Consider the following 21,600-nt stretch of genomic DNA (forward strand, 5'->3'; position numbering starts at 1 on the left):
CCTCTTAAAATTGGATTTAAAGAACAGTCAGAGAAGGGAAAGGTGAGGATGAACAACCCAGCCATGTTGGGAATGGGGTTTGCCCACAGGCAGGGGTGTTCAGTGGACTCCCAACATTTACCTTTGGAGGTTAATGATGCTCTGGTTTCCTTTCGAGTTCCTTGGGGGTATATCTGCTCCTGCATCCCATAGCTGAATCCAAGCAGGTGGCTTGGCTGTGGTTGAAGGTGGCAGGGCATGGCCACGCTGACCCTGGTTTGGCTGGAGTGTGTGCCCAGCCCAAAGCCAGGGAGCTTATTTCAGTGAATGCTGCTTGCTTGGCTTTAATATTGATATATAAGAAATGAAAAACTGGTTATTGACCACTGCTGAGTGGGGTTAGAGTTATAAACTTAATACTAGCTGCCTCTGTTCCAGGTTTTAACAGGTAATTAAGTAATTAGGAGTCAGATTAACACAGAAAGATTGGGTTTGTGGTTAAAACCTTGGTCAGACATGGAAGAATTGGGGATTTAATTCCTCCTTTGCCATTTGGTTCATCAGCAAGTCATTCATCTCTGCTCTGTTAAAACAGGAAGTAGTGCTGCTTTTCAGTCTTGTTCAAGGGCTTTACACACTGCTGGGTGCAAGCTTTTGGGGCAGCCTCTGGTCTGATTTTGGTCTAATTTTGGCTATTTGGGGTTTGCCTCTTTGCGTACCAGGTACATTGCCACCCTTCTCTAGTGCATCAGGGATTGAGCTGCCAGTCTTTGGGGAGCTCTGTGCATTTCGAGTGAAAGAATGATCCTGTGTGTAATGCTGCATAGTAATGTTATTCATAAAACAGAAAGTAAAAAAAAAAATAAAAAAGCTTTCATAAAGCAACAGCTAATTCAGTTCTCGGATGAAGGCCAAGCCCAGTGCCTGATTTTGGTCAGTCTGGTCTCTGTCCGTCTGTGCATGATGCCGTCATAGCTCCTAACAGGAGATTGAGTTTAGATTTGGCTGAAATATCAAGGGGAAATAAACTGATTTACTGGGCAGGAATAAGAGCTGCTCCTGTGTGAGCAGCTCATCTTTCTGGAAAGAGCTGTAGAGTTTCATGCTGCTTAAGTCCTACTCAAACTGATGCTCTCAGCAATGAAGTACAACAAGAGTGGTCTGTAGGGCTTCAGCTGGCTCTTCACCTCCTCTTTGATTTTTAGGAGCAAGCAGAGGTGAGACACTCGTGCAGATCTGTGAACAGAGGTTATTTCCTCTCCTTGTTACCTGCATGGTTTGCAGTTTGTGCAATACCCAGACTGTTCTACTTTAATATCTTGCTTTGACCTAATCCATCTTAGTTATGGAGGTATAGAGGATATTCCTTCAAAATGAAGATGAATTGCATGTTGTGTTTGGAGGCTCAGAGCAGCACAGGGAAGCAGGCAGATGTTTGAATCAATGTTTACAAAATGAGATGTGCTGTACTGGGACACTGATAATGGGTGGGGGTTACTCAAAGGGTTCCAAGCAGGGGCTGGAGCACTGAGCCTGCTACCCTGCTCATAGCTGGTCCCTTCTGGAGGAGGTCCATTTCTTTTCAATGCCATCAACTCACTGTAACCACTGCAGGAGCTTTTGTCAAGCAGTTGCTATATGACTTGCAAGTGGTATCATTCTGTTAATGTATAGAGTTGGTGAAATCTTCTGGTTTTATGTTATATTCCCTTCTTGTCAATACACTGCCTGATTTTTAGCTGTAAGATCATGACAATGAGCAGCATTTAACTCCTCCAGAACCATACACCTCTTTCCTGTGTGATGGCCACAACTGGCTCTGGTATCAACAGGGGCTACCTTGCCAAAGGAGATGATGTTCACACAGTTTTTGTCATACCAGCAGCCGAGCTTTTGAACAATGAATTCATCTGCAGACATTTCTGTTCCTGCAAACACTGTGGCCCCACTGTGGCTGCTCTCCATGGGATGGTTTATGTGCATCGCTGAGCCAGGCTGAAATCCCCCTGCAGCCGGTGTGGGGACTGGGCTGATGTCAGGAGTCTGGAATTCACGTTCCCTCCCCCTTGCCTTTGCCTTTTTCCCCTTTCCTCCCTAAATAAATGTTGAAGGCAGCTTAGGAGCTAGCTGCTTTTGAATCTCTCGGAGCACAGGGAGGTAACTGGAAGCAAAGCTGGAGTTTTATTGTAATTTTAGTTGTTTCAAGGCAACTTGGACTGTATGTATGCAGAGGTATTTTTGTGTAAAATAAAACATAGTTAAAGACAGTGGGAAGAGCCAAGTGGCAAGGGACAGCTTAGACAAATGTGTGTCATCAATATACTGTCTAACAAGAGTAAGAGAGATGAGGAAACCTTCCAGCTGTGTGCTGCTTGGGCCAGACTCAGCTGGTTTATTATCTGCAGTGTTGACTTGGATTTGCCATATGTTTGTAATCTTGCATTGAGGGCCCAACTTCTCAGGATCGTGGAAACTTTTAAATACTGCCTAACAATGTACATGAATTTTCCATGCAAATATTAGGCTGATGTTCTTGGTAACAGAAACTTTGTATATTGTAAAAGATCTGTTCATGCTATTTCTTTCTGTTGCTGGGGTGTTTATTGTGTTCAGTGCTGATGTGCATGTTATAGTCCCTCCTCAGGGACACAGCTGGTTGCATATGGTATATCCCTTGCAAATCCTCTCCCTCTTTCCCCTGTCATTTTTCTAGTAACATGCTTGATCCCAACCTGAGGCCATTTTTTTTCCCTTGCAAATTTTTTTCCTATATTGTTTTCCTGCTCTTTGGGAGATCTGTCTTTTTTTTTTTTTGGTAGCAGCATTGCCACGCACCTTCCTGAATGCAGTTGAGCTGGTTTTGATATTCTGTAAGCTGGTAATAAACTCTGCACCCTTGGCCATGCAGTGTTGTGAGATGCACTGAGATCCTGATGGAAACTGGCACAGCCATCCCAGGGGGTTTGTCTAGGATATAATTGCAAATATCAGACTATCTAATGTGTGGCTGTCCTTGAAGACCTGAATAATATCACTCTTTAGGGAAAATAATGGATCGAGTGGCAAAAGAATACAACTATGATAAATTGTCCAGGCAAGGCTAAATGAAGCTGTTGTGTAGACATTTGCTTTAGGCACTGCTAGGGGGTTTGCTGAGTGGGGTGGTTCATCTTTCTGACAGCACTTTGCTCTAAGTATCAAGCCAAATTCAAAATAATTTCTTTTAAGTGTTTAAAGTCAATCTAGTTATTCTGCTTATGGAGATACTACCTCTCCTGACATAAGACCAGATTAGGAAGTTAAGGAGACACATCACTTGCATGACTTAATTGATCTTCTAAAGACCTGAACATCCGGAGGTGAACCAGCCCTGGCTTTGGCATGGAGAGCACTGGGTGTCAGGAGCTCTCCATTAACTAGTTTAATGTCTGCAGCAGTGAGAGCCTCAGTCAGGATATGAACCCAATGGGATGTGGTTGAGGAGGGCTGTTGAGGAAAGGAACCTTTTGCTTCATGTCATTAGTGAAAATGCCCATGTGGATTTTCCCTCTTCTGTGAAGTGTGTGTTTTGTTGGCCAGTCAAGCTGCATGCTTGTATGCATTGGTGGTTGTGAAGAGATCCTAGTGTCATGGGGGGAATACCTGGCAGAGAGGGGGAATTTTTTGATGAGACTTGCCTGGGCTTGGGCTGAGTTACAGGGGGAGGCACTTGGCTGCCTGGGGTGGAGTCGTGCTGTATCCTTGCCCTGTGTTGCCTTGCTTCACCCCAGGCACAACAGTTAGATGTTGTGCACAAACCCTGAAAGGGTCTGGGTGAGCCTACAGATTAGTATGGACAACCTATCAGCACCACAGCATCCTGCTGGGATGCTGCTCTCTCATAACATGTTTATATCCCAAGGTATGGCTGTGGGTTTACCTGTTACTCTAACCAGTGTGAATTTACATGTGGCTGTTTTGCGTGGTGTGTGTAATCCTTCAGGGAAACTTGCTGAGGTGTTTGCTTCAAAACAACTTTTTGGATCAAGCAACTTTAAAAAAAAGTTTGTATCTGCATGATGGTAACTTCTTGATTTAAAGCCTTCCCTTCAGATCATGAATGTTCTGTCTAATGCTTAATCTTCAGGATGTGCTTGAATGATAGAAGTTGGGTGAAGACATCCAGAAAATGTAACTGCTATAGCTAATAAGATAGTATATTCTCCCTTCTGCCCTAGTGCAGACAACTGATCGGCTATTCCTCTCTGCATTGAGTTAGTCTCTGACCAGTACAGTGTCCTAGCTTTGAAGCTGGTATTAACATTGTATTGGCAGATGTGTTGAAAACATTTCCTCTGTTTTTAAGATTGTGATGAACTATTTGTGTGAGGCAGGCTAATAATGACTTGGATCTGAGCAAGGTGCCAGTCTTATTACCTGCTAATTCTTGTTTTCTCTTTTTCTTTTTGCAGCTGAACCTGCAGACCTCTTGAAGGTATTAGATTTTCATAATTTACCTGACGGTATAACAAAAACAACAGGGTTTTGCACAAGCAGAAGATCTTCGAAAGAAGCAGATGTTGCTTATAGAGTAACAAAAGATGCTCAACTTAGTGCACCGACAAAGCAGCTGTATCCTGGTGAGTCCGCAGCTTTTTATTTGTCATATGGAAATACCTGATCCTTATCTCAGATTCTGTAGGCATACATAGGGTACTGCATAATTCCTTCATTTTCCAAGCATGCTTGTGTGCTCTCATGGCAGGGAGATTCTGCTGCTTCAGGAGGCTGCAAAATTTCACCCATCAAATAACATTGCAGAAAGTTGCTCTTTCATAGTTGCATTTGTACATGGTGATGGGTTTCACTGCAGATATGGCCAATGCCTACATCTGTTCCCTCCTCTATTAAAAAGTTTCTACTGTCTCATTATCACACAGTGACATCCAGCTGGGGAAAGAGACTTGGAAGATGCAAAGGAACGCAGACTGCGTTTTGTTCTGCATTTGTGGAGTGCCGAGCACAGTAGGGTCTTATTTTGTGGCTGTGGTGTCTCTTACAACACAAATAATCACCATATAAAAATAACAGACTGCCCCACAAGAACAGATGTCCCAAGAAAAGTTGTTTGAAGAAATCAAACGTTCATTAGAGAAAGCCAGTAAGATGCAGGAGTTCACAAAGCTCTTGAAGAGCATGTGGGTTACGGACCATTTTATTTGTCACTGAGGATGTGCTGGAGTTTTTTTTTTAATTTTTCAGGCCAAAGGACAGTCACTACTTGAGAGTAAAATGTGCTTGTAAAAAGACTGGGCATGTTATGGACCCAAACTACTCGCTGCCTGAAAGCTTCAGTCTTGAATGTGTCATCACTATCAGAAGTGACTTCCAAAGCCATACAGGAGCACTGCTGTATTCCTGTTTTACATGTGGGAGTGCAGGGGTGCTGGGAGTAGGCATGGTAGGACTTTCTAGATTTGGTGAGAAAAATGCCATTGCTAAGGAAGGTTTAGCAAGGAGGCAGAAAGACAGTGCATGTAACTTGTCTGTGAAGCAGTTGATGACTTAAGTAAAGCAGACACACACGTTCTCCTTTGGTGTTTGTAAGAGAATTAATGATACAAAGTGTGTTAGCTAAACCAGAGGTAATGTGGCATGCTGCTACCAATGCTTTTTAATTAACATGTTGTATCTATCAGACCTGGCCTGTCAGTGGCCTAAATGAGGACTCCAATGCTGGACTGCTGATGTGCTCACATCTTCCAGTCCTGTATTTCTTTCATTGCTTGTGTTATCTAGGGTTATTTTCAGATTTCATTATTTTTCTGCTGTGATAATAAGCAGGTGAATTATATTTAATCCCTAGTGAGCAGGAGCATACCCTATGTCTTGCAAACCAACGGGGAGAGCCTGATGTGAAGAGGAGAGCAGGTGTGCCTAGGCTGTGGGCTGGTAGCTCTCCATTGCATGGTCAACCCTTAGTGAATGAGCTGCTCTGTTTTGCCTGAAGCCCTGTTTCAATGTCTGCAGAAGTGCAAACACACCCTATATTTGTCTTTATTGCTGCCCAGGGCAGCACAGTCCTTTCTACTATAGATAATATCACCATGTGCCCAACTGCACCCCTCTGCTAGGTTGTGTCTTCATGTCCTGCAGGATTGTGCCTGTGGGTATGGGGAATATTCATCCCAGGGACAGGCTGCAAGGGCACTGAGGTGGCCCCTCAGTCCATTCATCTGTCCCAAGGCTCAGTTCAACCTAACAAGCATGTGTTTAACTGCTTTCATGTACTCTCTTTCCATGTATCTGAAATGACTTGAAGTTTTGTCCAAATTGGGATCTTCAAGTTCAGAAATACTGGAAGGAAACAGTTCCAGTTTGGAATATACAACTGTAATGGATTTGAGAGCTTTCCAGTAGTCACTGTAGCCACTATAAAATCTTGCCTGATTGCCTTTTGTTATGGAAACCAGCAAACAATGGTGACCCCAAGATACAAAACCAAGGATGGAGTAGTCTGGCTAATGTAGCATAGACTGGATGATACCACTTATGATAGAGGTTAACACAACAAGACAGTATGCAGAACTGAACTGTGGTCACAGGAGGGAACTCAGCATTGTAGGAGATTTTCTTTTGTCCCACCTTACTGCTTGTATGTCTTCAATGAGTTCTTGATTTGCATCTACTGTCTTTCTTGAGTGAGAAGATCTAAATGCTGTTTCCTTGGTGTCATCAAGCAACTTATCAATCACTTCATCATCTGGATAACCATGGAGTGAGGTGATTGAAGCAACTCTGTCTCTCTCCAGAGACTTCCAAAGTCATCAAGTCTTCTCAATGCAACAGTCTTCTCTGCTGCTTGTTAATGAAATAGGAAGAGCAAAATGAAGAACCCCCAGTGTTTCCCATCGGCTCGACAGATGTTTTCTCAGTACATCTCCATAACTAGATATCACTTCAGCTCACACCACTAAATGAATGAGAGAGGAGATAAAGATAACAAAGTAATTGCAGTGCAACGTACCAGGAGAAATGTGGTTTTAGTGATTTCATGTTAACAGATGGGTGGGTTGTAGCATAACTTTCCCTCTCTGCTATAGAGCACCCTAGGCAAATGTACATTGTACATAATATTTTGTGTTAATTAGAAGTTGGTGCTTTTCTAAGATGGTAATTTTACGGGCTTTGCATTCTGCTTCCATTGCCACAGCCAGCAAAGCAAGATATCTCTCTCTCTCTCTCTATATATATATATGTTTATAAAATCTTGTCTGTTTTTTCAAGCCCACAAGAGTGAAGAAAATCTGCTGAGATGGTCTTTGTCCTTGCTCCCTAAATAAGTTCTGCTTCCAAGCAAAACTGTGCTCTGCCAGCAGAGGCAAGAAAGGCAAAGTTTTCAGTGGCAGCCATCAAAGTGTCATTTGCATTCTTCTAGCAAACTCTATTCTCCACACTGCTTGTGGGTGTCTGCATATGTATATATTTAAGAGCTCAAAAATCTCTATTATAGCTTGAACAGTCATCACTGAGGGAAAACAAGTCGTTGAAGGTCTTATCAGATGAAGAAAAAGGCCAGAAGTTGGTGAAACTGTTGAAGAGTGTTTTTCCTTTAAAAAGTGGCTTTGAAAATTACACCATCTTGCATAATAGCTCTGTTTTGTGTTTGTATCAGGCTATGTTTGGATATACCTGCAGGATCTGGGTTAGGAAGACCATGAGATTGTACCAAGAGCCTTTAATCCCTGGTCATGATGCTCAGGAAAGAAGAAACTCAGACTGACTCCATTGTTTTGCATGTGGGGACATACCCTAGACGGAACCTGCTCAAGTGAAGCTAATGGCATCCTGTGGTGGAGAGATCTTTGCCCACCCTGGACCTCCTTACTTCTTTCCATGGCTCCACCTTCAGAATTGGGGTCTTAACCCTTTGCTGCCTTGCAGGAGGTTGCATGTAGTGAATTTAAAAGGACTTGGCTGTGGTATAAAAGAGCAATGCTGAGCCAAATTCAGCATTGGTGCAGTGCCATTAAGTCAAGAGATGGATGTGTAATATCTCTCAGCATGAGCTCATTTGAAGAAATGGACAAATATAAAGGCTTAATCCCAAACCTGTTGTTGAAGATGTGTTTCCATTGCCTTTTAGAGGGATTTGGGTCAATTTCTTTGCCTTGTATATTTGTTATGATGTATTTATTAGCGTTGCTGTCTGTATGGATGCATTTTCATACATCATTTAATAGCCTGGGTCATTTCTAGCTATGACAGTGAAGGCATTGTTGTTTTGCCAGGACAGCAGAGCTGTAACAGAGTAATGTCAACTATAATTCATCCATTATGGTTATTTGGGTTGAGAAACTCGCATCACCATGGAGACATTTTAATAATAACAAAAAAAAAATTAAAAGCAGCTTTTTAATGAGTTGGCAGCTTGTCCAAGTTGAAAGGTACTGTATTGTGGATTCATAATGAAATTTTGGACATGAACTATTTTACATAAAAGGCCCAAAACTGTAGCCTGTAATTAGAACCAGGAAGGTGTATGGTCTTGATTCAGTGCTACAGGAGGATTTATATACAGCAGGAGGGAGATAAAGCTCAGTGCATCCTATGGGAAGCACAATAATCAGATGCCTGCCTCTGCCAAATACCTGGCTTTGTGTCCTACGGGGAAATCGGTTTATAATCATGGCATTTAATTACTAACTGTGAGTCCTCTGTTCAGAATACTGCTTTACACTTCTTTCCAAATGTTATTTAACTAAGATGAGAGATATTAACTTGGTGCAAACACAACATGTCTTTGTAGGTACCCTCAGATGTCCCACATGGTGTTCTCTGTGTAGTGCTCATTTTTGCTGCAGCCCAGCCTGCTCATGCCTCCTCCAGTGCCTGGTGATGTAGCCCTGTGCTAGGCAGCTATATACATTTTCAAACACTGGTTTGTTAATAAAAATTAAAGCAACTCCCAGGCAGAAGAGGAGAGGGTGAGCTCATGGGCTCTGCATTTGAACTTAACTTCACTGTGGTTGGAAGAATTCCCCACCCCTATGTTCCCAGTCCCCTCCCTGGGTCAAAATCCCTTATGCAGCCCTGGGATAGCATCTAAGAAAAAGCCTAAAGGGATGAAGGAAATCTATTTGAAGCTTACAGGCAGGGAGCTTGACATTTTTTGTGGTTTTATATGGTTACGGATCTGCAGCTTAAAAATTATCCATTGTCTTGTTCCCTTCCCTGCACGCTGCCGGCTGCCACACACGCAGATAGTCCCAGCACGCAGTGCCCATGGCAGGGCTTGCCCCGCTTTACTCTGCCCCGCCGGGGTTTAAGATTTCCCAAGCAGATACCCAGCGGTACAATGCAATCCTTGTTTCTGAAAGTTTGGACCTTAAAGGAAAGATACCCTGCAAGTCTCACGCTGTTGTGATGCAGCATTTGAGGAGGTCGTGCCTTGTTGGTATCCTCTGTTTCAGTTATCTCCAATAATAATTTGATCAAGAAAGCTCCTTTACTAATGTTTCTGGTGTTTTTAATATGTCCTGTTAGGGATGTGCATCCAAGCTTTTCAGTTTAGGCTCACCTTTCCTGTCTGAGTGGCAGAAAAAACCCAAATGGAGGAGTTATATCCTGCACAGGGTATGACTTGATGTCTGCATTGACTTGAATCTTGAAATGTATTCATCTGGTGTTGTAAGGGATTGACCCTTCCCCTGTGCAGAGCTCTGTCTCTGTACTCACCTGCTCCATGCTTTAATGGCTTTAATTCACCAAACCTTGCAAAAGTACAGACAGGAATCACCTGAGATCAGAGGGGGTTGCTATCCTGACTGGAGAAAAAGCTGGGAAATTTGTTAGATGCTTTTTAATATGCAGACAAATTAGCATCTCCTACTGGTTGCCAGATTTATTTCTGTTTTCAGGCTTTTTTTTGTGTGTGTCTACATCAACCCTGAAAGCCAAAACCACAGAATGCTCTGTTCTTGTCTGGAACAGACAAAACCTGATGCAACTTCCCAGTATACTCCCTTAAATAAATCCTTTCAATATCATGTGTGCTTTGCTGGCATGGGATGCTTTGTTTCCTCTGTCTCTCTGACATCTTAAGTTAATTTGGGGACCTCATGATATATGAAACAGAAAGCTTTTGCCTTGTCTCCTAAAAAGTTTTAGGGCATACTAAGGAAAGGTTAGGTACAAATAATACAGATTTAAACTAACAGGTTTTTTAAAACCTCTGTTTCCCCAACACTCAAACATCTCATCTCAAAAACGATGACCTCTTGCCATCTTTTGCTTGCAAGTTCAAACGTGAGGTGGCTTTTGGCTCAGTGACAGATTGCACAAAGGCCTGGAAAAACGCTTTCTGATAATGAATGAGTGATCTTCAGAGATGCTCAGTTCTGCACTTGAGTTTTTAATTTCCTATTAGAGCAGGTAGCCCTTGGGCGACATGACTCTATGCTGGTTTTACTGGTACAGTCTGCTTTGGTTTGCAGCCCATCCCAACCCCATATTGCACTAGGCTTGGGGGAAAGCCAGCTCTTCACCTGGCGACTAAGATGCTGCCCAATATAAATCTTTAGGGTTGATGTGTACTTATGTGGAGGGGTAAACCGGTGGTCTCCTCATGGGTCATTAGATGACAGGATTGTTTCTATAGGGATTAGTTTTCAAGGAAACTTGACTAACCTCTTTGCTTTTCCACTCCAGCTTCCCCATTCCCAGAGGACTTCTCCATTCTAACCACTGTAAAAGCGAAGAAAGGAGGTCAGTCCTTCTTGATCTCAATTTACAATGAGCAAGGGATCCAGCAAATTGGTGTGGAGTTGGGTAGATCTCCTGTATTCCTGTATGAAGACCATACAGGAAAGCCAGGCCCAGAAGACTATCCTCTCTTTAGAGGCATTAACCTAGCAGATGGCAAGTAAGTGAAATTTTGTGCACAAAGGAAAAACTAATACATAGTTTATATCAATACCAGCATGTTGAACACTGTGTAAAATAAGAGTCATGTATATATAAACGTATATACACACCTTTGCTGCTAAGTGAACTTGATCCTTTGGTGAATAGATACTGCAGATATAAAAAGTGTGAGTCACATACCAGCCAGTACAAATTGTCTGACATTCATGGGTGTAGGAACATTTAACTTTTGCTGCAAAGGGCATTAAGAAATCAGCTTGTCTTGCAAAATCCACAGTGATGTAAGGAGGGTGGAAGAGGGGGATAGCCAGGGAGTTACCGGGGTGGGTTTTGCCTCTGCCTCTTGTTGAAGCCAGAACTGGCATTCTCCTTCTACCTGTTTTGGAGGGATGAGAAGTGAATGGCATTGTCTATCAATGCAGCCTTTCTATTTCAAATGAAACCTTTTGGATCTGCCCAAAGATGATTTTTGTGTGTTTGCAGATGATAGCTGGCACGGTGGTTTGCAGAACATCAGTTTATGAAAGCGTTGTTATTAGAAAATCATTAGCTTGTTCTTGAAAGCCCAAGGTTCTGTTTAACACATTTATGGACTATGTTCTTCCAGGTGGCACAGAATAGCTATCAGTGTGCAGAAGAAAAATGTCACCTTGATTTTGGACTGTAAAAAGAAGATAACGAAGTTTTTGGACCGAAGTGACCATCCCATCATTGACGTCAATGGCATCATTGTATTCGGAACGAGGATATTGGATGAGGAAGTCTTTGAGGTTAGTTGTGACAATGAGCAGCTCTGGAGATGCTCTGCAGAGATGATGAGCTGAGTTCTGGTTGATGAGATATTTCCAGGTCACTTCTGAAACTTGTATTGGATTTTTGTGTAATAGAACACTGTTGTGTGTAATTTAACTTCTAAGTTTTTGTTTTGACTAGGCAAATACTTTCTGTAGTAACAACGAAAACAGTGGGCTAGATGACCTGTTGGAGTGAGCTCCTCTGGTTCTCTGGTTTCATGCTCTTGCTGGGATTTTGTAGGTCTGTAAGACTTGTGCTTCTGGCTAGTTTAACATGGGAAGGGCTCACAGTGTTTTAATTTGTCCCCATTTTATGATTTAGATAAAGTTGCAGGGGCAGTAAATGAAGGCTGAGGAGAGCAGCTCCCCTGCAGGTCCCAGTTCATTCTGGGGCTGTAGGAATTTGTCTCTTTTCCCATGTGTTGGCCATTGATTCTTGGTTTCTTGCACCATGACATAAGGGGACTCTCCTTGACAGCTTGTTTGACAGCCCTGTCACCTCCCACACAGTGACTGCTTTTAAAAAGCAAATCAAAATAATGATGGGGAGAATGTTCCCATGGGTTCCTCTGATTTAGGCAAAGAAATAGAGGTTTATTTATAGACAAGGTACATGTGGTAGAAGCTCTTCCCATAGTTCAGCAGCTACTTTAATATATGCATTTCACTGGCAATCTCAACTTCTGTGGCCTGCTACGCTTCTGAGGCTTTCATTGCGTATGAGAATCTTGTCCCTGATCTTTGTGAGCTAGAATTGCTTCCCTGAAATCAGTGCTGGTGCAATGGAGTGTAAACTAAGACCTATTGATCTCTATCTCCTTACTTTTATTGTGTTTATGTGGAGGAAGAGCTGTATCTCATGGGCCACCCTAACCCAGCAAAGGGATGGGGAACATCTCCTACTGGTGGGTAATCAGAGCAGTAGTGAAGCCAGCTCTCATCTGCATCTTGCTGTCACTCGGAAGGAAAGTTCCAGTCTGTTTACCATAACCAACATCTGGGAGCTGGTCTGCTGTAAACAGCAAGAATGCATGGATTGAACATTGCTGCCAAAATCCCAGTTACAGAGTTAGAGCTAAATCTCTGAATTGTATTAAATTAATAGCCATTCCCTGGGAAGTTTAACAATTAAAATGGAAAGTAAAAGCTGGGTTTAATGGGCACTGGAGTGTCTTTTGCAAGTGTTAGACATTCTGCCAAAAATTTCAGCTGTTGCACTGGATGCCATATTTTAAGTGGAGTTGTTATATGAATTGGGAAGCCTCTGGACTCGGGGATCTAGTAGATCTACTTGAAGAACTTGATTTCTCATCCAAACTGGATAAGAAACCTGCCCTTCAGATTCCTTAATTTTGAAAAGTGATGCAGTTTCCATAATTGCCTCTGAAGCTTGAGATGTTCCCAGGTGGTTTTTAGTGGTCGCCTGGATTTAGAGCTGCTGATTCCTCTGCCAGGCAAGGGAACACACATTTAGGGGTGGCAATGCCCTCCCAGCTCTGCTGTTAGCCCTTCCCATGCTGAAAAGGACTTATCTGGGGGAGTACAAGCTCAGAGGACTTGTGAAACCTTCTCAGTCCTGGGAGGTGAGGTAAAATGGAGCAAGTGTTCCACTCTGTTGGAGCCTATTGCCTGTTCTGGGTACAAGATAATTGCAGGCACTCACTGAGAACTGGACAATTAGCAAGTATTTTTTTCCCCCCTGTCTTATAATGTATGTATTGATATCATACAGTATGTATATAAAAGAAAGTCTGTAGTTCTGGTATTTGTGTCCCTTTTTTTTTCCTTTGATCATCCTCATCAAAGAGGGTTCTCAGCATATCCACATACACTAATCAAGATACCAGCAGCTTTAAACTGAATGTAATTCATAGGTTTCATGAAGGCAGCGGACTATAACCTAATTTCCTTACTATCTCAGCAACTTAATTTCCTTTGGTCTCCTTCCTTCTTTCTGCAAGCCTAAGCAGAAACTGTATAGAGAAAATTGTGACTCAGAACAATGGGAAATGGGTGCAAACTGTTCAAGTTACGTTATTCCTGGAAAGCTGATAATTTCTGGACTGAATGCGGAAGGATGAAATGAAGCCACTGCTGTTTTGTAGGCAACCTCTCTGCAAACCTCAGCTAACAAGATGTTCCTCAGTGTTTTCTGTGCCCGTGGAGTTTCCTGGCTCTTACATGTTTGTAACTTTTTCTGGAAATTAAAATAACCCAGTTAGCTGGGAGGGGGGTGGAAGGCGGTGTTGGGGAGAGCTTAGGTGGGCTGTGCCTCAGCATGAATCAGCAAGAGCTGTAAGGAGTGGGAACTGATATCCTCCTTGTCAGGACTGAAATAAAACCCCAAATGCTTTGTGTTTTGTTTTGAAAGTTGTAAGTATTTAAAATCCAGGTTTAGCTGGGGTTGCTTTGCTGTATTTGTTGATTGAGCACACAGATGGGGACTTCCTCACTCGTACTCTGCTGCAGAAAAAGCCTGGCAGGAAAGGTTAGAGGAGTTTCAAAATATTTCTCTAGCACAACATTCTTCCAGTGGAAAAATGACTTCCTCTCATTAAAATTCAATTAGTTCGGAGGCTGTGTGGATCTCTCTGTATGGCTGGGAGAATGCTGGGTAGGTTTGAAAAGGGGCCAAGCCTGGAGCCTAGGTTATACAAGTTAAGTTTTGTGCTGAGCTGTTGTTGAAAACAGAAGTTTACAAATGTCAGGACAGGCACTCGCGCCAGGGTGGGGAAGCGGTGGCTGGTCTCAAGCTGTGACTGAGAGGATGCTGTTGTGAGACAGCAAAGGGCTTTTTGCAGTGAGAGAGGGGAAAAGAAAAGAAATAGCCCATGGTGCAGGATAAACATTTCTCTATGCTTGTAGGCTGTAGTAAGCAGTGTTCCTGTGGCTACAGCAGCACTGGAAGGAAGTTGGAAGACATGTGAATGTATCGCATTTTTAGAGGAATTAACTGTTTCTTTTGATGTGTTTTTTTTTTTTTTAAAAAACATACATTAGAAACCAAGTCCTAGCACAGTCTAATTGTTAGGCGTAGGAATAGAGAGAGAATGAAGTTTGGGAATGTCTTTTCCCCAGAAAGCAGAACATCTTTGGACTGAATCCCAGGGGGACTTTCCAAAACACCCTGGTGATGTGATGGCCTTGCTCCTGCCTGTGCTGTGCTGTGCTGCACGGCAGGAGCTGTGTGTTCAGTGCCCGTGATATATTGCAGGAGTTAGCTTTTTGTGCAGGATCCCATCTGTTCTTGTGTGGATAGTGAGAAACTGGAAGTGTGAGCCCATCTCTGCTTGTTGATCCCAAGGTCGACCCATCAGCCTTTGTGCTGGTCTCTGGTACCCTGTGCTGGTGTAAGAGCTGAGAGTAAGCTGAGTACTTGTGAGGCCAATGCTGTGCTAACTTGAGGGTGTACTTGGCTGTTGTATACACACTCCTGTTGCATATTGTACCCATCAACTGTGGTTGTGGGCTATTTGGGTGCTTTGTAGTCTTTCATCTAAGATTGTCCTTGGAAGGTGCTCATGCCAAGGAATTTCTGCTCCATGTGCAATTTGTCACTGGCTTCAGGGGACAGTACCTGTCTCTCTAGAGCTTGTTCCTTCCATCATTGCTTCCATCAAGCAATTGGGCTTTGAATATGCTCTCTCCCACCACCAACCAAAGCCTGGCAAGGCTTTGACATGTTGGGCCATAACAGTGTGTAGCTCATTTAATCCATTTGACCACCGTGTCCAGGGCCACATGGATGGCATCTCCCTATGGATTTGGCCTTTCCAATCTGCTGTTTGCTGTGGTGGTCTGGCGGAAAAGCAGTTCAGCAACGTCTGGGCTAAAGAAGTTATTTTGGTTTAGCAGATGTGGGCTGAAACAAAGTACAGGTCCTGGCTCAGGAAGGTCAGTGGTGCTGCGTTTCAGTCCCAGAAGTGTCTATATTACAGCAGCAAACAGAGAAATCCCATAACCCACAGCTGGAGGATCTTTATAAATGGAAAGTGCTGTACAATGTCTGTGGCAGGTGAATGGTACTGGCTCTGGGCTGGATTCGGTGAATTTAACCCCCCTGCAATGGTGTTTTGAAACAAATCAAGTAATCCCACAGATGTTTGGGTTCTGCAATACTGTGTGTCCCAGCTCTATTTTATTGCTGTAGACCATCATATTCTGTGATGGGCTGATGAACAAAATGAAACTTGTCCAGACCTTGCCAAAGTCCCAGATATGTGGCATCTTCCATATTTCTGCTGCAAATCCCATTTTGTCTTCTGATCTATAAGGAAGAGACTATTGTGTAAGACTACTGTGCTGATAAAAGTACTGTACAGCACCTGGCTGGCAGAGCTAACAGTGGCATGGTTAAAATTGCAGTGTGGATGTTGGTAAAAAAAATCAGTAGGCTTTGGTAAAACTGCTGAGGGCACCCTAGTAACAAGTGAGTACACTTGATAGGAATTATTTTTGGTTCATCTGTTTAAGATTTTGCAGGATTGTCCCACAAGGTAACTGATGTTTTTACCCTCTGGAAATAACATTGGTTTGCAGTAGCTTGGTATTGGTGTAGGTGAAATTAGTTTTCCCACAAGTGGAAAAGCTCAGCGCGTGTGTATATTGCTTTTTAAAGTTTGTCTTTTAATGTTGGCTCCTCTGGAGACAAGAGGAGCTTATCTTTTCCAGCTGAGTACCATAACTCTGTCTCATTGGTCTAGCTGGTACTGTAAAACCAAGTGGGCTTCCTCTGATCCTGCTACACAAAGTGCAGTGTGAGAAGGTCTCAGACACCTGTGGACGCTGTTCTGCCAAGACAGTGAAACCGTGAGGGACTGACAAGGTATTTGTTATTAGCTTATGCCAAAGCTTGTCCTGGGATGAGATATGTCATGCTGCTGGGCTTTGGATGATGCTGAAAGGATGGTGCTTTTTATTCTCTTTCCTCCTTTGTGTTTTTTGAAGACTGCTAGTGAAATCAAGACATCAGAAATGGAGGGAAAGCAATTTGTGCTGGGGCAAGCTAGAAAGCCCAGGCAAGGTGCCAGAGGTGCTCTTAGGGCTGCTGAATGTTTCAAGGCACAAGAAGACAAAGCAGAATAGATGCTTCAGTGCTCTTAACTGAGACATTGGGGCTGTTCAGGTGCTGTGTTGCTCCTGGGTTGAAATGCCAACTCTCTCTTCATCTTCTGGCTTGTTTACACTTAAAAAAAAATTATCACTGTGGTTGATAATCCCAGATTTCATTTCACTATCGTCAGGGGTTTCTCCCTCCCTTCCCATGCTCTTGGCTGTGGCATTTCCAGCTTTGGAAAGTGTTCTTTTTTCAAAAGTTTCTGTTAACGTTATTTTTCTTAGACAACTTTGAGGTTATAAGATGGGATCAATAGCTTTTGCTTTAGTAAAAGGTGTACACATGAAAATAGGGTGATTCTTATGGCATTTTTTGGCATTTGAAGATGGAGAGATTTAGGACTCCTCGTCTGCAGGCAGATCTGCTGTTAATGTATCAAATAGCTATCCTTCTGCAATAGTAGATAGAGACTGTGCTGCCGGTACAGTGGGCTTTGGGGAAAGCCAGATTGTTGGTAACTGCGATATTTACAGACTTCCTGAGCTCAAGGATGCAAATGTACCATGGGAGCCTCATCTCTGAATCCATGTCTGATTCACATCTACACCCAAGCTTGCCTCGGCATGGCTGTCGTCACTTGTTCCTGTTTGCAGGAGGCTCTTGTGCAAATGCAAACAGAGTGGTGACAAGGTATGGAGCACATGGGAATGTTTATTTATATGGGAGAAGCAACAAGGTCCCCAATATCCTCAAACCAGAAGCATCTTAATGGCTCCACTGAGGTCTCATGAGTGTGGTGTTGAACCCATCATGTTCTGCAAGATGTGGGCTTAGCCCAGAGGGTCAGGAAGGAACTGGGCAGAGGTCATGTTTATTAAGTTTTTATCAATTTTCAAAAAAGTATTTTTAAAATTAGGGTTCATCTGCCAACCTGAATTTCTCTGTCAAGAGGCACCACGGATACATGCTCTGGTGTATTTTTCCCTGCCTCAGCAGACTGCTGAAAGAAGCTAATTTGCAGTTCTGGCTGCCTGCTTTAGTGGCCCTGCCAAATCTGATTTCACCTCTTTTGCTGCAGAGCCTTTCAGGGAGTGCAAAGAGTCGATGTTTTACACCACCAGCATATATACCATGGTGTGAGATGATGGAAAAAGAAAATGTTCTGAGCCAGCACTAGGATTCTTTATTGAAGATGTCTGTAGCTTTCCCCAGTCTCCTAATAATTCTCCATTTAGTTGCTGGTTTTCTCATCATTTCTTCTGCTTTTGTTTTTTTGAAGGGATCCTCTTTAGTGAAATGGTGTACTTGAGACATATGGATTAAATCACAGAACTAGGCTCTTTCCAGAAGAGCAATGCACTGCCTAGAAAATGTCTACAATTATTGAAAATTATGCCTCTGGATGGGTTTGCAGTTAATGGTGAGATTATCATGCTAGAGTCCAAGCAATGTAGTCAGTCTCATCAAAACCCAAACATGATATTTGGCTCCAGTTGGCAAGGTCCTGCACGCAGCATCATCTTACACAGGTGCCCAGGGATGTCATCTGGTTTTATCAGCGTGTCTGTACTGAGGGAGGGGGAGGAATGGCTCCAGAATAAGAATTGCAAAACAGCTTGTAAAAGTTAGTCTGTGCTTCAGGTGGTTTCATTTCAATCCTAAACTGACACCATTTCATCTGACCTCTATCTGTCAGGTGCCAGCAAGGAAAGGGAGGATTTGCATAGAAACATCAGATTAATTGTTTGTATGCCCTTTGCTCAAACTCTTGGGTTTTTTATTTAGATTTGCTGGGTAATTGGCAGTTTAGCCATCTGGACTGCAGTCAAGCTTTGACTGGGTCAGGGTTGCCTGTAATGATGTAGTTTTATTAGTCATTATTACAAAACACACAATGTTTCTAACTGTTTTGATTTTTGGGTTTTTGGTCAGTGGTAAATTTCATAAACTGAAAAGAAACTGTGCATTGGCATGTATAGATAATTACTGCAGTTTGCTGGTATCAGATGTCTCCGGGCCTCTGATAGACAATGCGTGGGGAGTTGTGTTTTATTACTCAAACAGAGCATAAAAGTCCCTTTATTGATATTTAACAGTTATGCAGTGCACCGTTTGTCTTTTAACATAGCTGAGTTAAGAATCAGCCTAGGAAGCTACATGGTCTTATGGTTGCTTGCAGTTTGTCCAGGGCCAAGCCCCAGTCTTGCAGGAGAACCCACATGGGTTTCACCTCTGGATGGACGCTCTTGTGTTACGTTCCAGGCAATGGATGAGGGCTGCTTCTAACTTCCAGTGATGTGTTGTGTCAAATGGGGTTCTGACTGCTGGGAGCCAGGATTCCCATTTAAAATCCAGGGTTAATGCCTTAAATGAATGGCTGGTGAAGGACATGGGACCTCACCCCGGTCTGAGGAACTGCTGGCTACTAAAGTGGGAAATAAACAAGTTTTTTACTATAATAGTTCAAACAGTCAGTTTTTGGAGCCTGATGGTTGCCTTACTAGAGACTCCTGCAGTCTAGTTGGTTTGGATGAGCTTTTGCCATTTTGGAGGGCATGGGCAAGGATGTTGGGAGACCTGTCAGTGGGAGGGATCCTAAGTGATACCATGCAGGGCTCTCCATCGCTGCCATCATCTTGGGCCATGAGATGGAGAGGACAAGCAGGCTGCTGCCCAACTTTCTCTGGCCTGAGGTACCTCCTGCAGAGTGGAATAACCAGTTGAAACTGCTAATGAGGAAAACCGCGTGGTGTCTGGAAGGCAAAGCTTGTCCTTCAAAACAATTTCCATCCTCCATAGGGAGTGTAGGTTTTGGGGAGCAGAGTTGGGTCTGGTTGTTCCTGTTTAAATGCTGGTAGGCAGCAACCCAGGCAGGATTGTTATACATGATGATGGATGCTAGTAGGTGTAGTGTCATTACTCTTCTAGATGATGGCTTGGTTTGTAGTTTGCTTCTTCCCTTGGATAGCAGGAGGGAGAAGGGGGCTTGGTTTCTTCTGTGGAAACTCTGAGGTGCAGAAGGCTGATTGCCGAGCCCAGACAGGGTGATGTAATGCTGGAAACCTGCTCTTCTCTGGTGACATCGTGCCAAGGTTTACCGTGGTGTTGTGGACATGGATGTCTGCTGGGAGCAGGCAGCAGCACAGGGCTTCAGGAGCAGAAAAGGCACCACAAAGTGACCAGGAGTGTGTTAGAAAGGCATGGAAAAGGAGAGCAAATGGGCATGTTTGGGAAAGATTTTTTTTTTTTTTTTCCAGCTTGAGCATGGGGGAAAAGCCAAATACTTGTGCTATTGGGGAGAAGTTTCCAGCTGAACTTTATTGGCAGCATCACTATGCAATATGTAAAAGTGATTATTGAGAGCAGAGAGCAGTGATACTGTGCCACCAGCCCAAATCAGTGCATGTTTCCCCTCGCCTGCTAATTTGGGAACCTTGTTCTGTACAGAAGGTGACACACCAATCAGTTGTATTTCTATAAAAATGAATTTCTGGAGCAGAAGCCTATGGACAAGAAAATATCCTCAACTATGTACAAAAATCTTGATCGATTTGCATTGTTACAGCAAACTGTTAATAGGAAGTAAAGACTCCTCTCAGCCAAACTTGTGGAAGAGCCACTGTGTTGAGGAAGGGGATGGTGAGCACTGAGCTCTGGAACAAGCTGGCCAGGCAGGAAGGTGTATTTGTGTCCTTGACCTGGCAGTGCTCAAGCTGATGTTTCTTTGAAATTTTGGGCTTTATTACTATTGTCCTACCTTTGCAGGACATTGCTTGAAGTCCTCATTTCTCTAAGCTAGCATTGCCTCTCATTGCAGCAAGGACAGAGTAAACCCTGCATAGAAAAGACCATCCTAACTAGAAGCCTCTTAGTTGACTTTGTGTTCAACCCATTCCCTTGTCATTTAGGTAAGAACAAATGAAACACATTGAAGCTTTTTTTTTTTTGAAGCAGACTGGGCTGCTTGCCAAAGCCCAAAGGAAAATCCTAGCCCACTCCAGACATCCCTAGTGTGCAGGTGTACTACTTACATTGACAGATCCGAGCGGGATCAAATGTATATGTTCACAATAAATACATCACCCTGGGGATGGGAGCTGGAAGAGGGTATTCCTAATGAGTTGTGCAGATTATTGGATGGGATTTGTGTGTTTGTGTGTATGTGTGTTTGCGATTCCCTCCAAGAACAAGGAAAAAAGTCTCTAACCGTGGGCTCATTGTTCTCCACACGTAGCCACATACTGGCTGTGGTTCAAGAGGTCAAGTCTGCTTGAACAAACAGCGCTTTGGCCACTGAAGCGAAATGTGTGGGGAGATGAGAGAATCTGTGGTGAATATTACTTTTGTGCACTGTTCTCTGCTCTGGAATGTCTGCAAACATAGCAAGGTTTTCCTGAGGCTTTGATGTCTTGCATAAGCAAATTTATCTGCAAATTGTTTACCCTCTTCCAGCTTGCTAAGAATACCGAAATCTGAGCTGTGATGCTCTGCTACTGCTGGCTGTGCTGGTCATGTTGCATCCGCTCCTGTTCCTTAATGAGTTCTCTTCAGATAACGACATTTCTGGGCTGAACTTCACATCTGCTCTTCAGGCTGTAGGACGTACAGACCCAGCTCTCTTTCTTGGGATGAAAAGCTTGGGTCGTGCCCAATTAGCTTTGTTATGGGAGCAAGGTGGGATTTTGTGTTTAAACACGAGATTTCTCGAATGCTAAATTTGAGATGGGAGATGTTGCACAGAGGTTTTCTTGCAAGGATTAAAAGAAAAAAATTAATGGACAATGAGAAGTGTTGAAAATGATTGCAGAAATACTGTGGAGGCAAGAGGTTTGTGAACATGGACAAAGGAGGAGACAGCCTAATTTC

General features: G+C 43.2%; 1 protein-coding gene across 1 annotated transcript in view; it reads left to right on the forward strand.

The window, feature by feature from the left end:
• Window positions 1-4,430: 4,430 nt before the first annotated feature.
• LOC104523499 (collagen alpha-1(V) chain-like) overlaps window positions 4,431-21,600 on the forward strand; it is a gene marked incomplete at both ends in the record, with an annotated part of 85,401 nt that continues 68,231 nt past the window's right edge. The window contains 3 exons of the mRNA XM_010166133.1: window positions 4,431-4,598; window positions 10,669-10,882; window positions 11,492-11,654. Of these exons, the coding sequence (XP_010164435.1) occupies window positions 4,431-4,598; window positions 10,669-10,882; window positions 11,492-11,654 (545 nt within the window). The remainder of the gene's footprint in view (window positions 4,599-10,668; window positions 10,883-11,491; window positions 11,655-21,600) is intronic.

This window comes from Antrostomus carolinensis, unplaced genomic scaffold (assembly GCF_000700745.2).
Source record: "Antrostomus carolinensis isolate BGI_N321 unplaced genomic scaffold, ASM70074v2 scaffold6030, whole genome shotgun sequence".
NCBI classification, from domain to species: domain Eukaryota; kingdom Metazoa; phylum Chordata; class Aves; order Caprimulgiformes; family Caprimulgidae; genus Antrostomus; species Antrostomus carolinensis.